The sequence below is a fragment of the Mesocricetus auratus genome, unplaced genomic scaffold, assembly GCF_017639785.1.
Source record: "Mesocricetus auratus isolate SY011 unplaced genomic scaffold, BCM_Maur_2.0 Super-Scaffold_100022, whole genome shotgun sequence".
Classification (NCBI taxonomy): Eukaryota; Metazoa; Chordata; class Mammalia; order Rodentia; family Cricetidae; genus Mesocricetus; species Mesocricetus auratus.
The window spans coordinates 19,531,856-19,548,218 of record NW_024429203.1 but is presented as its reverse complement, the minus strand read 5'-3'; the positions used below and the strand labels follow the sequence as shown (position 1 = coordinate 19,548,218).

The following is a 16,363-nucleotide window of genomic DNA, read 5'->3' as shown; positions in this document are numbered from 1 at the left end:
CTTTCAGCAATTTAACTTCCGTGTGTGTGTGTGTGTGTGTGTGTGTGTGTGTGTGTGTGTAGTAATTTTGAGAGCTATTTAATGGGCTTACAAGGGACAGATGAGGTTACACTCAAGCTGAAAGAAACAGTGTTCCTTCTTGAACAACAGAATACTGCATAGAAAAGATTGAGATTGTCATTGCCAAACATTTACTTAACACATAATAGTCAACAAATATTCCTTCTTACTATTGAACACTAGACCCCACTTTATAAACACAAGCAGCAGATGGAAAATTTGAACTGTCAGACCTGTTCCCCCATGATCCTTCATTCTTGCCATCCCGCACTCCATAGCCCATCACAGGAAATTTAACAAGATGAGTGCAAAGGCCCAAAGTTACATTAAAAATTAAATTGCATCCATTTAGAAGGGGAGAGACAACATTCAGACAGTAGCCACCAGAGCCCAACCAGAGCAACAAGTCAAGTGAGAATGGTGAGGAATTTGGGAAAGAAACATTAAGAAGGGTGTATTGGAGAGACTTTTGAATCAGTTGGAACCAGTGTAGATGTGCTGTCAGAAAGGGAAGTTTCACCTAATTCGTGTTACTCCAGGAACCAGAGGGATAGACAGTATGATATTTCTGTTCCTGTAAGAGATTTCTCACATGGAGGCTGCTCAGTGATGGACACTTGGTTCATCATGCATGAAGCAGATTTCTTTTTCTCCTCCTTAACCCATGGAAGACCTTTAAATACTGACAAGCAGACACAGCCAGTCAGGAGATGCAGTAGATTGAATGAGCATCTGTTAGAGTCAGCATGGATGTCCTGGAGCTCGAAATGCTTGTTTCTGGGTTCTCTCCCTACACTGGGATGGTAGAACTTTAAGTCGGCTTCCTGTGGGACATTCTAACAGCTACCATCCTGTATAGCTCAGAGACACGTTTCTTGATCTGAAAGAAATAGTCAATGGAGGACTGTTATTTTTGCATAGCTTGAGAAAACAGGTCAAAAAAAGAAGGATCTATTTTGGCTTATGGTTTCAGAGGTTCATTCCGTAGTTAATTTGTCTCCACTGCTCCTGGGCTGATGGTTTGGCAGAATGCTATGGCTGCAGCATGTTACTATGGTAAAGTGCCATGACCAGAGGCAAGAGGGAGAGGAAAGGGTTTAGTTCATCTTACAACTCTGAGGTCGCACTTCGTCAGTGAGGAAATCAGGGCAGGAACTCGAGGCAGGAACCTGGAGGCAGGAACTGAAGCAGAGGCCACAGCATAATCCCGCTTACTGGTTTGCTCAGTTTGCTTTCTCGCGTAGCCCAGGACCATCAGCCCAGCAGTGGCACTGCCTACAGTGAGATGGGCCCTCCCACATCAACCGTCAATCAAGAAAGTGCCCCACACGCCAATCTGGTGGGTACAGTTTTGCTAATCGAGGTTCTCTCTTTCCAAAGACCCTACTTGTGTGCAATTGACAAAAGCTAGTCAGCACAGTGTACTAAATGCATTTTTTAAATTTATGATGGATTTATCAGGACAAATTTCTCATTGTAAGAAAAGGGTATGGTATCATATTTCTGTTATAGGATCAATCGATGCTTTCAGTATCCTGTTCTAATAATGGCCCTAAAGTCGAATCTCCTGACCAGGTATGTGACATTTAAACAAGGGGTCTTTGGGTCTCAAAACACGTATTCTAACTTCACACCTGCATAAGAGAACACTTTATTTCCATCTTCCTTGGGAGCAATCCAGGTCCCTCTAATGATTTTTATCTCAGATTTTCCCAAACACCTCAGGTGTCGAAGACTTGGTCCTCACCTTATGGTACTGTTAAGAGATGGTAGAAATTTTAGGGAGTAGTTGGAGGAAGTAGGTCATATGGTTGTGTCCTTGAAGAGTACAGTGAATTACCAGCCTCTCCCCCCAACCCCCGTGTCTCCTGCTTCCTGGCTGCTGTAAGGTAAACTGCTTTGTTCCTTACTGTCCTCCCCACCATGATATCCTACTTCACCCCAGGCCCCAAACAACAGGGCTAAGTAACTGTAGACTGACCTTTTGCAACCATGCATCAAAATAAATGCTTCCTCCTTTGAAGCAGTTTAGCTTGAGTTTTTTTTTTTTTTATCACGGTGATAAAAAATTGACTGATGTAAGTGCCTGAGAACTGAAACAATGGGACCTTGAAAGAAACCAAACATAAATCCTGTCTTTCCAGGACCTTTCTCTAGAGCACACAGACTTGAACCCCACAACTGTAGGACTGAAATAAACCCACTTAGGAGGCAGTATATGCCACTCACTGTGCTATGTGCTTTACCCTCTTAGATCTCCTACCCCATCAGAGGTACTGGCAAGATGGCTATCCAGAATGAGAAAGAAGTCAAAAACACTTCTGTGGACCCTAAGGACAAATGGCATCAGAGAGCGAAACAACTCAAGGTCACCTACTAGACTGTGTGTTAAGTGTGCTTCAAGTGGTACTGCTAGATATAAGTAATGTTTGGCACTGAGTTCTTCTCACTTAAGGGTTGATTTTATGTCCAGAATACTTATCTACCAGCCTATGCTGAAGACTGCCTTTGGCCAATGAGTGCCATAGCTTGTATGCTTGCTCTGCCAGCAACCCTACGTGCTTTTTAAAAGGTGCCCTGTCCCAGAAGACCATCATTTCACACTCCAAGCATACAAAGACAAAAGACTCTCACAGAAGGAAGGAATGAGGGTTGTACAAGGGGAAAAATAATGTTACCTCTGGGAGCTAGTAGCTACCCAATAGACTCAAGTGACACTGTCCCTAAAGCTGATGGAATCCCTCAGAGCCTCACCTAGCCTTGTTTCTAGAATGGTAACTTAGCATGACACCATCCTTCTTGTCCATGGGCACTCATAAGCGATTTGGAGGTGGGAGTAATTGTCCCACTATTTCTAGAAGAAATAGAAAAAAAATCACTGGGATCTGATCTTTCCCTTAGTCAGTGCATGGAAATACATGGAGTCATTCCTGGATCTGGTTCCGCCCCTGTTTAACACAGGACGAGCATGGTGGCATGCCTTTAATTCCAGCATTCCAGCACTCAGCAGCAGAGACAGGTGGATCTCAGTCAGTGTGAGGTCAACCTGGTCTGCATAGCAAGTTCCAGGTCAGCTAGTGCTACCCAGTGAGACTTTGTTTCAAGGGCAGGGGAAGGAGGGGTGAGTCTTTTGAAATCACCAGTTAAAGTCACACACACAGCAACTGTAAAGTTAAAAAACTTTAAAGTTCATCCAAGCATCAGAGACGTTAGAAAAGTCAGACATCCTAAACCCTCTCCTGTCCTCCCCAGGTGTCTAGGCGGCTGAGAGAACTAAAATGAGTCAATAAATAAATAGTACTCACCCAGAACTTCCTGAAAGCTGATGTCAGGGAGGCCACATCAAAACAGTAGAAGAGATGAGGCCTTAAGTGTCTCCTGGCAGTGGGGGAGGGGGTGGGGGGTAGCATCCACGACTTGACCTGACAGAGAGCCTTGGCGTCATCATGATTTTCACGTCAGAGTCTTGTGGCTACTTAAGACCATTCCGCCCTGCTTAAGCCTTCTCTGGTGTGCTTTCCTCAGACCGTACTGTCTGTCCTGCAGCATTCTGTACTCCCCTGTGGGTCTTCACAGGTTTCATTAAGTCTCATTTCATCAGTGTGCCCAAACCCAAGGCATCCATTTCTCAGATGCCATGCTGGACAGTGTGCAGAAGTACATCCCTGGCCACAAGATACTTCCAGGTGTCCACGGGTGAAATGAGGTCTTCCCAGACCAAAACCAAAAGCACCAATGATGACAGCATGAATAACCACATGGGAGCCTTCACTAATCATGGTCCAGTCCCAGTGACCAGCCCCTTTTCCCACCTTTCCGAAGAGCTGTGCATTTGGTCAGGTCAACATCTGTGTTGCTTCTGTTTATCCGACCTGAGTTCTTCTTTGCTGACAAGGAGGGACTTAGTTAATAATTCATGCCAGATGTTTCTTAATAATATTAGATACGATTTGGAACCTAAGATCACATTTTATTTCTTAACAAACTGAGAAGCCAAACAGAATAATAGAACAGAAAGTTCACTGGGTTAGAGGTAATCTTGGATCCTAGGTAGAAGGCCCAGGACCCCATGGCCCAATTAGGACAGCTAAGAGCAACAGTGGCCTCTGTGTCAGAGGAGATGAGCATGCTGGCTGCAGTAGGAGTGTGCATTCTGCTTTTTGCTTATGACACCTGAGCCACTAGACAGAAGCAGCCAGTGCCTTTCACAGAGCTGGAGTGACGTACAGTGTGGGTGGACACTGATGACTAAGGATGAGTCTCACTATAACACTCCCATCTCAACTTTAGGCATCGAGATTTCCCAGCACTGACACTCCACATGTGACATAAAAACCTACTGCCATTAAGCCGTTAGTCTGAGTGCACAGAGGGCATACCAGTTGCCAGCGTCGGTAACAAAAGAATCCTAGTGAGAACAGAATGAAATCGCGGATTTCCGCGCTGATGGAGATTAAATAGCCTGAGAACAGCTTTGTATATTAACTTCAGGGAACTCAGGTCTCACCACCTAAAGAGTGACACCTGATGCCTCAATTGTAGGGTAATAAATCTCCAGCCAGCAGCAGATCTCAAGGAGGCTACTTGGGAGGTGAGAGGAATCATATCAAGCCCATAAACGTCTTCCTTTCTGAAGAATGAAATGCCAACTCTGGGCACTTACGTCTACGTGAATGGAGGATTTAACTCCCGAGACAATTCAAGTTTGGTAAAATGATAAGACTGTGGCCTTTGATGACAAAGCACCCTATGATGAGGGCTGCTGTGAGCTGAATCGTCGGCAACCAAGCTAACAACACAGCTAGAGTCAAGAACTTCACACATAGTTCCCCAGTAAAGGAATTCCTCCTGGGGAACTATAAGTCAACTGACAGCAGAAAGTCCCTAGTTAATCCTTTATTCCCCCCAGAGATGGAAAGGCTGGACGAATGTAAAAAAGAATAATTCCATGGCTGATCAGTATGAGTTAGAGTTTATAGATCATAGCAAAGAGAGACTTGGTTGACCTTAATTAACATGATGACAACACAAAGAGAGTCATTGTGTTTCAGAAACACACCTGTAAGGTTATAAAACAGCAATTTCTGGCCCAGCAAGATGGCTCCCCAAGCAAAAGTGCCACCAGGCCTGACAATATGAGTTCTGTCCCTGGGACCCACATGGTGGGAGGTGAGAACTGACCCCTGCTGGTTGTCCTCTGATGCCACACATGCACGATAGCATGTGTGCAGCCACATGGGTATTGTGTGCACGCACACAAATAAGTACATGTAATAAAAAACTCTAATGATTTTGGGGAGCGACTACAAAGAAGAATGTACTTGGGGCCATATATCGGGAGAGACTTTTTTTTTGCTCATGCTGCCCCATGCAACTTGATATACCGTGTGGAAGAAAACACTTTTCCTACCTGGATGTATAAAGAAAGGTATTTGTCATTTTTTAAGGTGGGAGAGAACTACAGGTGAAAACTGAAAATTTATAAGAGCCAGTGAGAGCCTAGTCAATCCTGAAGTGGCTCAAAATAGAAAGGAAATGTGCTACTTTTCAAATACAGTCCTTCCTTATTTAACCAGTCTGCTACTACAAGCGATACTCTATATCACTGTTGTACATTTAACAGTCTTGTAAATTTAACATCCTAATGTGGTTTTATTAGAAATGGGACCATGATTATTATTTGGGAACATGCAGAGGATCTTATTGTCAGCCTTTCAGGTAGTATCAAGGAAGTGAAATAAAACCTAAAACTGTATCATCGTGATGTAATCTTGCTTCCCAACCAACCAAAACAAATCTGAACAAGGAAAGGCATGCTTTGCCCAGTATGAGTATTTTCACTGGCCTCCAATGTACTGCCTAATGGTTGCATTTTTCAATTAACATTGCATAGATATGGGTCATGAAGGGTTCCTTTTTACATGTGTGTCCTGAAAGGGACAAAGACATTGCAGTTATATAACACACTGATGCACACGGTCATCTTACTGTTTCAATAAGCAGTTAATCATTCTTTCCAAAAGCCTCTTAACCCTGCTCATTTTTCACAAAGTAATGAGTGCTCCATTCCTCGGGAAATACTCTTAAATGGCTGCACAGCACAATATAGTGACACAGTGTATCTATTGTCCCGGGAATACATCATGTTGTTATTGGACTTAGAAAAGCTTGGAGATGGTTTTGAGATTGAAATCCCTTTCCCCAGATGTTTGATTGCCTAAGTGCAGGCTATATTAAGCAACAGAAAGCAAAACAGTCCTTGTGGTTTCACGGACGCCCTATCCCAGCTCTGACTCTGAATAACCCTCTGAATAAGATCTAATTTGTTTCATCTGGCTAAGAGCTCATTTCTAGCTTCTGACCTGTGTGAGTTCGAAGAGCTGACAGTCTGATCTGTGTCTTGGATTGAGCTTGGACTTGCTTGTTACAGGAAAACATCTGGTGTCTTCTGGGTGGGGTTTTGGAAATACTTAGTTAACATAAGCCTGCACCTGTGGGCATAGATGTGTATTCTTTCTCTGAGCATCTCTTTGGAGGTAAAGCTTCTCTCCCTCATTTGGTGACACCTTCCCATACGGTTTGCCAGTCAGAGACCTAACACAGAGCCCGCTTTAAGCTCTCAAGCTCCTTCCAGGCTTACAATGTTAATTTCCTGGGCCCCTCACCCTCTAATCACCTGCAGTTAGGAAAGAACTCTCTGTACTTTCTCCTTATCAGCTCATGGCCACTTTCCTAGAAGTTTCAACTCCCATTTAAAAAAAAAAGAATTAATTGAAAATTTATGAAGAGTACTCATCTTCTAATTTTACCTTAACTATAATATCTTTTTTAGAATTACCAAGAACATTTGTCTCAATATGAAGGTACAAAAGCAGGCAATGTCCCAAGAGGTCAGTCTTCTGACACAGCCAATGGGCAACAACCTTCCAGAAGAACAGGAAAGACCAGGGTTCGGAAACAGAAGAAACGCCAGAAAGAGCCTGTTCTCAATCAAAAAAATCAGAATTACCCTCTCCAACAACCACAAAACCAAAGACAGCCTATGGATGCCTCAGCAAAACATGGACTGGCCACATATATGAACTCTTCTAACACCGACTTACAGGATGCCAGAACACTCACCCACAATCCCCAAGTCCCTTCCGACACATTTGTTCCTCCCAACCAGGGTTTTAACAGAGTATTGTATAAAAACTCTGTCTTGGGGCTGAACACTAACAAAAAAAGAGGACAGAGACATGAAGAAGAGAAACAATTTTTGTATAGGCAGCTGCCCAACTACGTGCTCTCTGATATGGAACTACAAGAGTTTAATGAACTTTCTCACAGACAAATGTCCCAGGGACAGAAAGGCCCTCAGTCTGATTATGACATGAATATATACAGGTCAACAAAGATCAAGAAGCCATCCAAACAGCCACAGGCAGAGACAAAATACAAGAACATAGAGATGCTATGGTGAGAATTCTTCTTTTTTAGTTACAAAAATTTTTAGTTTTATTATTGTGAATGTGCATGTGTTTTCATGTGTGTGTGCATGCATAATGTTTGTATATATATGCACATGAATGCACACACACATAGGTGGAAGTTTCTGTCCCAAAAGCAACTCCCATGTAACCACACAGAGGCTTAATCTTAATTACAAACGCTCAGCCAATAGCTCAGGTTTGTGACTAGCTAATTCTTACATTTAAATTAACCCTTATTTCTTTTTTTTTTTTACATTTATTTACTTACTTTTATTACACATACAGTGTGCATATATGCCTGCACACCAGAAGAGGGCACCAGATCTCATGATAGATGGTTGTGAGCCACCATATGGTTGCTGGGAATTGAACTCAGGACCTCTGGAAGACCAATCCAGTGCTTTTCATCTCTGCACCATCTCTCCAGCCCCTAACCCTTATTTCGTATCCACACTTTGCAACATGGCTCAGTACCTTTTCTCAGTGCAGCATGCCCATCTTGCTTCTCTCTGTGTCTGCTCATAATTCCTGAGTCTGCCCTTCTTCTTCCCAGCATTCCCTGTTTGGCTCTTCTGCCTAACCTTAACCTGTCCAGCTGTTGGCCAGTCAGCTTCTTTATTAAACCAGTCATTAGGCTTGCATAAGTGCCTTTACAACAGAGCCATCACACCTGCCTGGAACTTCCTATCATGAGTGGTTTGTTCAGAGGAGAAGTAAGAGGCTTGTGGATAAAGAAAGGGGAGGGAAACTCCTGAGTGGGTCAGGCTAGCAGAAAAGGACAACTAACAGTCTTACTTCAGATGCCGACCTTCTCTTCCGGGTCTCCTCTACTGTCTCTGTGGTAGGGAAACTAGAAGTTGGAGCAAGGGAAGGGCACAGGGACACAGCCAAAAGAATTTAACATGCTTAGAAGGATTTGAGTAGGCCGGGCGGTGGTGGCTCATGCCTTTAATCCCAGCACTCGGGAAGCAGAGGCAGGCGGATCTCTGTGAGTTTGAGGCCGGGCTGGACCGACAGCCTCCAAAACACTACAGAGAAACCCTGTCTCGTAAAACCAAAAAAAAAAAAAGAAGGATTTGAGTAATGACCAGGGGAAAAGTTATCTTCAACCTGGAGTGACCAAGGTGTGTAGGCACAGAAATACCACCATAAAAATGAGCTAAAAATCCAGTAGTAGGGAAATATCACTTAATATTTAGTTCCTGTGACCACTAAAAGTTATGCCTCTGAGGAAATGTTCCCCCAAGAGAAGGTAATGAGCCAGGCAGTGGTGGTGCACAAATTTAATCCCAGCACTGGGAGACAGGCAGGCAGATCTCTGTGAGTTCAAGGCCAGCCTGATCTACAAAGCAAATTCCAGGATAGCCAAGGTTACACAAAGAAACCCTTTCTCAAAACAACAAAAAGAGAAGATAATGAGGTACAAGGTTATAGCCTAGGACTATGGCCTCTACTGTCTCAATGTGCATGTGGAAAGAAAGTCCACCTGATGATGAGTAGTGGTTATCTCTGGCTCAGTGGTTAAGAATACTGACTGCTCTTCCAGAGGACCCAGGTTCAATTCCCAGCACCTACATGGTGACCCACAACAATCTGTAACTCCAGTTCCAGAGGATCTAATGCCATCTTCTGGTCTCTGAAGGCACCAAGAATACATGTGGTGCACAGACATACATGTAAGTAAAACATCCAAACACATGAAAAGTGCTGGGTGTGGTGGCACGTGACTTTAATTGCAACACTCAGGAGGCAGAGGCAGGCACATCAAGTCCAGTCTGGTCTACATAGCAGGTTCCAGGCCAGCAAAAGCTACATAGTAAGACCCTGTCATAAATGAATAAATAAAATTTAAATTTAAAAGATGCAGTGACTATCTCTGGCAAGAGAAATCAAGGTTATTTTTCATTCTTTCTTTAGAGTTACAATTGTTCAATTTTCCTGCAATGTAGATGCATTACTTCTATAAGCAAAAACAGGCTGGTTTTTTAAAGTCCCTTCAAGACACCATCCCTGATGCTCCTTTGCAAATCATGTTCTGGACACCTTACATGCGATGCAGACTTTGATGCTAAAGTGCACAGAAGACATGTGTAGTGTGATACACGGGACACCTTTCATGGGCTTGTTTGCGACACAGGATGGGGAGGCAACTTTACATATAAATCAGTAGGGAGACAGGGGCTGTATCTGACGGTCTGGGGTGAGCATTCAGTAAGGGTCTGAGTCAGCTTGCTGGAGTGACAGTGATGGTTGGAAGTACCTTTGTTGTCTTTTCTCTGGCTTTAGGGGATGACTTCCAGTCCTTTTGTAATTACAACTAGTATTTAAGTTGGGTGTGGTTGTGTATACCACACAAGATGCTGAGGGAGAACGATACTGAGTTCAAGGGCAGCCTGGACTACATAGAAACAACCTGACTCCGATCAAGTCCATCATGTGCACCTAATGTCTAGAGTTCCATCTCCAAACATTATCCTCTGCCCTCCACACATGCACTGCAACACATGTGTGTATGTCACCCTTTATACAAACATATATTCTCACAATGTGCACTTGTGCACACACACAACCCCATGCACATACACAATAATAAAAATCAATAATTTTTAGTTTTTAGTAGACAGATATAGAAAATTCCTTCCTGTTACTATTTTCCTTTGCAAAGAACTTTTGTTATAAGTGAGCTTGTAATTTTATCAAATATGTTTCACCAATCCTATAATGTAATGAAATATACTCATAGGCTTCCTACTGGGATGCTGTCCTTTTGTCCCCAAAATTAACCCAACTTGTCGTATTAGGCTTTTGTTTTCTGATGCTGGTGAAGGAGCCCAGAGCCTTGCTCATTTTAGGCAGGGACTCTACCACATGTCCTTACCTCCCCCCAGCCCATCAGACTGGATCTTTAATAAACCGCTCAATTTTCTTTGTTTAGGACTTAGTGTCATTCATATGCATGAAGGAAGACAAGCCTATATCTTTCCTATCTCCCATTGGCCTCGCCTAGTTGTGTTATCCATACGCTGTCAAACCAGGCTTGGTGGAGCAGGTCTGCAGCAAGCACTGGGAGATAAAGGTAGAAGAGTCAGGAGTTCAAGGTCTTGTCACGGTCAGGAGTTCAATTACAATTTGAGTTCCTGGTCAGCCCAGGCTATCTGAGGAGGGGAGACCTGAGCACGCTGGAAGAGCATCGGCTTTATGAGTTAGCTGAAGACTGGGCTTTCTTCTCCTCTTTCATATCCCCTGGAACAGTTTGTAGGAATTACATGTTACATAAAAGGTCAATGGAATTTTTCTATGAAACTATTGATTTTGTCTGGCCTTGTTTTTATTGTTGTTGTCTGTGAGCAGATTTGAAGCCCCTTACTCATTATTATAATGACTTGGTCTTTGCAGTATTCCTGTTTCCCCTTCAGACTGGTGAATTTCATTTTCTAGAAAAAAGTTAGCACTTTCCCTGTGTTAAGATGTACTACAATTAAGGTTTTCATTTCACGTCTTCACATTATTTGAGATCTACTCTCCCTGTAGTCATGTCGTCATGTCCTTATTTTCTTTTCCGCTATTACTTTTTCTCCTTTTAGGTGGTTAGGGAGACAGAGTTTTACTATGTAGCCCTGCCTGGTGCCTAATAGTTAGTGTGTTGCCCAGGCTGTGCCCAAGCTCTTGGCAACCCTCCTGGCTCAGCCTCCCAAGTGCTAGGATGGCAGGTATGTTCCACCATACCTTGCTGACACTCCTCAACAATGGTTTGATGGTGCTAGAGACCTGCTGCACAGCTGTCCTGAGAACACCCTTGGTCTTTCTCCTGATTGGATTTCCTTCCTTAGGATCTCAATATTCGTATTCTGTTGAACTAACTCATCCTCTGGTATTTTCTTTGAACAAGGAATGTGGTGTTATGGCAGAGGTCGGGTGTTTCTCTGTGGTGTCTTGCACACACTTTCTCCATGCCAGGCCATTCCTACCACAAGGACGCCCCTTAGCTCCGTCCCTCATGCAGCTTGCCTTTGCCTTTCTCCGTGCCTCCTCCTCTTCCTCACTCTCCACTCTCATCCCACCAGAGAACTCCATCCGCTGCTTAGAAGCTGAACATTCTGAGACTTGCACCGCCAACACTGTCTTCATCCTGCCCGCCTGAACGACATTCGGCTGGCAGAGTATGGCAGAATTCTAACTTAGAAACCATTCATTCTTCTTGCTTCCAATGTGACGTTGACACAATATGAAGCCACCAGATTTCAGGTCTGTCACACATGGCTATTCATTTTCCCTCCGGAAGCTGTTAGATCACTGTTTTATACATTGTGCCAGCTCCTTTGAAGCTGGGGACTTGCCTCCTTTCCCTCCGGGAAGAACACGGAAGGCTATCGTGGTCCACCTCTTCCCATCCTCTCCATCCTCTTTCTGTGCTTTCTAGTGCCTTGCTCAGATGCATCCTTCCGGGATTGTTCTTCGATGGTGCAGTGTTGGCACTGACTCCATCCTCCTGGCCTCCACCCTTCCACTGCTGTCGTGACTTCCAGGGTATATCTTTGCTTCTAAGGCTATCTTCTGATGCTGCTCTTACCTGGGAAGCAGCATCATTCCTTCTGGACATCCTACATTCTCAACAAGACACATGGCAAGTGAGGGTCTTTTTGACAATTTTAAGCTGTTAAATGTCCTTAGTTTCTCTTTCCTCTGGGTTTTGCTTTGTGCTGGTGAGGTTTTGTTCTCCCTCCCTCCCTCCCTCCCTCCCTCCCTCCCTCCCTCCCTCCCTCCCTCTCTCTCTCTCTCTCTCTCTCTCTCTCTCGCTCGCTCGCTCTCGCTCTCTCTGTCTGTCTGTCTCTATCTCTCTCTGTCTCTCTCTCCCTCCTCCCTCCCTCCCTCCCCCCTCCTCTGTTCTGTGTCTGCATCAGGGCTGGTCTTGCTTGTGAGACAGTCTGAAAATCATATTGGGAGCTGAGTGACAGGCCTATTGACATTGTATTTCTGTGGCGTGATCAGTGTGGACCACTTGATGGAAGCTTCCTCTCACCAGTTCTGTGTCTTTTTATTGGGTGATGCAAATAATTTCTGTCCCTGGTACTTCACAGGTACAAGAGTATTTTTTTTCTTTCTTCAGAAAGGTGTGGAGCTTCAGAAAAGACAGTTGCCTCCCAACATAGAGAAGAGAATCCCAAGATTTCTTTGCTGGCTTGGTTGGTCAGGCACGCACTCCAGCAAATAAGCCACATTCCCAGCCCACCTGCACCAACTCTTGAACCTCAAACCCTTTACCCAAAAGTCCCCAAAGACAGCCTCATCTTTAGCTAATCCAGAACCTTCTTTGGCTTTCATTCCTTTTTGTTTCCATCCCTGGAAGTTCCCAGATTCTCTGGCACATTCAACTATGTATTTAAAGGCACTCCTTTAATTTAGTCCCTCATTTCTACTTGTTGTGTAGTGGAAAGGTCTTTGGGTTTCAAAATGGTGTTTGGGTTTTGTTGTTGTTGTTTATTTTCTTGCTTGTTATCCTATACTTCATGCACTAACTGCAAATCCTTAACATGCCTTTCCTGTTGGAGGCCGGAGGGATGGCTCAGCTGGTAAGAGTTGATACTGCTACAGAGGTCTGGGGTTGGGGTCCCCACACTCACATAAGATGCCTGTTACTACAGATGTCAGGATCTGACACCTTCTTCTGAATTCCAAAGGCACCTGTACACACAGAGAGAGACACACAGATAGATAGATAGATAGATAGATAGATAGATAGATAGATAGATAGATAGAAAGATATTCTTAAAAGGGAGTTAGAGTGTCCCAAGGAAAAGGAGGAGGGACTGAAGATGCAAAATCAATGTGTTCATGAAAAGATTAATGGTTCCTAAAGACTTCTACACAGAAAGCGGTATTATGGGATCAAGTTTTATTTAAAATGCTTATGTTTTCTCCAAAGGAAATTCCACTCTTCCTCAGAGGCAGAACGCGTCAGTGCCTCTCCGGACTCCCGGCTTGCCCAGATCATGGAGCAGCACCAGCAAGCCCTGGTGCAGCTGGCGGAAGTGCAGCCCAGCGAGGGCTCCTTGTCCAGCACCACACTCCCACCTATCCTGTCCAGGGTGGAAAGTGAATCCCAGCTCGATTCAGAGAGAAACCACAGACAGCAGATGAAGATGGCCCGCAGTAATTCGGAAGGCTACCTGCTTCAGCTGGAAAGAGGGAGGAAACACCGGAAGCGCAGCACAAAGGTGATAGCGGCACGGCTGTTCAGCCGAGTCACTTTTTCATTTTGATGACACGGGTGGAACGTGGCTGGTTAGTACTCAGCCTCTCACACTGCAAGCCGGTCCAGGAGCCAGGAACCCTCCCCTCAAGCCTTTGCTATTCCCCGGTTGATTTCCCCGCCCTGTCTTTCCAGAAGTTTCTCTTGTCAAGGGTGCCTACTCCCACTTTCTTTCCAGGTCATCTCAGGGAAGGCAATAATAATTCTGCTCTATCCTCCATTCAGTCCCCACTTTTCCTCACCCCAGTCCCACTCCCAAGCTGAGTCTCACACCTTCCTATCTGAAAAGAGAGCGTAGGGCTGAGTGAGTGAGCTCTCTGGCCATCCACTACTGGTTCCTCGGCACCAGAAGATTCCTCCTGGTGCACATCTCACCTCAGCTTCTACAGCAAAGTCCCCAGGCCAGCCGGTGGACTAAGCTGCTCTCCATAAAGGCAACTGGTCTTTACTGAGTTCTTCATCTAGACTTTAGGTCACCATGGTGAGCATTTTTGTGCAATTCCATCTCTTCATGTCTTGCTCCAAACACAACTTTTTAAATTCTCAGGAAGATCACTTGGTTCTGGGGTGAAATAATGTGATTTTGTATTTCATTACTATAATAAGATACCTGAGACACGTTATATTATAAAGAAGTTTATTTAACTCATGGTCTGAGGCATGGAAAGCACTCATATTAGCTTGGAACTGGAAGACCCGATTTCCACTGTAAATAAGGAGGCCCAGTTTGGAGAATCAGGGGTCATTTATTTTCCCAGGCAGGTGTGATTACATGGCATTTGGGTTCTAAAGTAGTGCCTGTATCACTTTCAAGTGTTCCTCAAATAAGCCAACTTATAGACCAGATAGGGAAGCAAGCATCATATGTATTATTTCCATGGGGTATACGTTCAGCCTTTGCAGCCAACACTTGCTGTAAATGGCCTGCTCACCCCAGAGCTTACAGATCACCAGGGCCTAAAACTCAGGCAAACACACTTTCTCAGAAGAGTACTTTCCTGTAGCTGAAAAACAACAGCTTTTGAACTGGGTTGGAAGGAAGTTGGTGGATTCAGTCATTCGGAAGTCTTTGGTCCAGCCCCATCTCCTGGTGTCTCTGGGGTTTCTGGAGGAGTGCTGCTCCTCTGTGGCGTGTTCAGCTTGTTTTCTCTGAGAACCCAGGACCACCAGCTTAGGACTGGCCCACTCATAGCGGGCTGAACCTTCCCACATCAATCACTAATTAAGGAAATGCCCTACAGTCTTGCCTGCAGACCCATCTTATGGAGACACTTCTCGATTGAGGAGTTACTGTCTTACCCCAATCCCTGATTCTTCATAGGAACAATCAGAATCACTCTTTCTTGTTTTTTTTAGGTGTAGTGTGATATTAAATGAAATAATGTACTAACCTCACCTTATTCTCTAGCAAAGATTATACATCATTTCTTTCCTGTTCCTTCCTTTTCACAAATTGAATTCATGTTGTGCTGAGAAAGGATGGAGGCGAATGCCCTTGTGACAGTGCATAGCACCACCAATCAAGGGGGTGGGAAGAGTAGGGACAACTCCCTGCTCCTGCCCGCCCCTCCTCAATTCCTGCAAGGGTGACTGCAATCCACACACATCCATTTTCTCACCCCAGTACCTTCCGTCTACATCCGACAAACACACTGGAACACCCTTTGTCTTTAAGCCTGGCCAGAAGCTGAAGTGACTTAGAACTGAGTGATTTGTATAGGACAGCAGGTAGTCGCTGCAGCAGACAGGGGGAGTCATTATCCATGTCACGTCTATTTGCTAGCCAAGTCAAAGCTCTTGGTTTCCAAGGGAATCTCCCTGAATCACGGTAAAAATTCTGAGGATTTGTAAAGATAATAGGCCTGGGGTCCCTTCCTCTTTTGGCAGTGCTGTCGTGAGTGATTTCAGAATACCAGGCATTGTCCACATCATTAAATCCAGGCTTATGACTAAGAAATTAACACAGTACAAGGGATGCCAAACCATCAAAATATACTTCTGCTGTCTCCAGCACCACTTTACTGAGTAAGGGCTCAGTAAGGAGTTCCCTGGCAGATGAAGGTTGAGCTTGTATGATTAACTGGTGTTTGTTGTCACAGACAATCTGGAGCTTGCTGCTTGGCTGCCCCTAAAAAGAGGTTTATTTGGATTAAGTTTAGTGACCACAGAGCACATATCCTTTGCTCGCTGCTCCCAGGCATCCAAGGCATTGTTTTTATCTTGTTTTTCAGTAGCTTTCTTAGTCTTACACATCTGAGGAATTTTCTGGAGACTAAGTCTGCAGTGTAGTTTCCTTACCCCCAGCAGGGTGTAACATTTCGGAATTGAAACAAGTCCTCACAGATCAGTCAATGTCACTTCAACTCAGGTGTACTCTTTGGAGCATACAGTGACTGTCACACACCTTGCTAGAGAGAATGAGGAATGGTACTAGAAACCTTGCCCCCAGGAAAGGAAAGTCTCATGTTTGAGGGGCCAAGTCCAATAGATGTCAGTGGGTATGTGAGTTTTTTTGTTTGTTTGTTTTTTTTTTGGTTTGGTTTAAAAAAAAACAAAATAAAACAAAAAAACAGGATCTCCT

The 16,363-nt window shown here is 44.4% G+C and overlaps 1 protein-coding gene across 1 annotated transcript in view; it reads left to right on the top strand.

Annotated features, from left to right (window-relative positions):
• Jhy (junctional cadherin complex regulator) overlaps positions 1-16,363 on the top strand; it is a 59,203-nt gene that overhangs the window by 32,901 nt on the left and 9,939 nt on the right. Inside the window, exons 4-7 of the mRNA XM_040730136.1 lie at positions 1,573-1,635; positions 2,315-2,428; positions 6,893-7,518; positions 13,456-13,747. Of these exons, the coding sequence (XP_040586070.1) occupies positions 1,573-1,635; positions 2,315-2,428; positions 6,893-7,518; positions 13,456-13,747 (1,095 nt within the window). The remainder of the gene's footprint in view (positions 1-1,572; positions 1,636-2,314; positions 2,429-6,892; positions 7,519-13,455; positions 13,748-16,363) is intronic.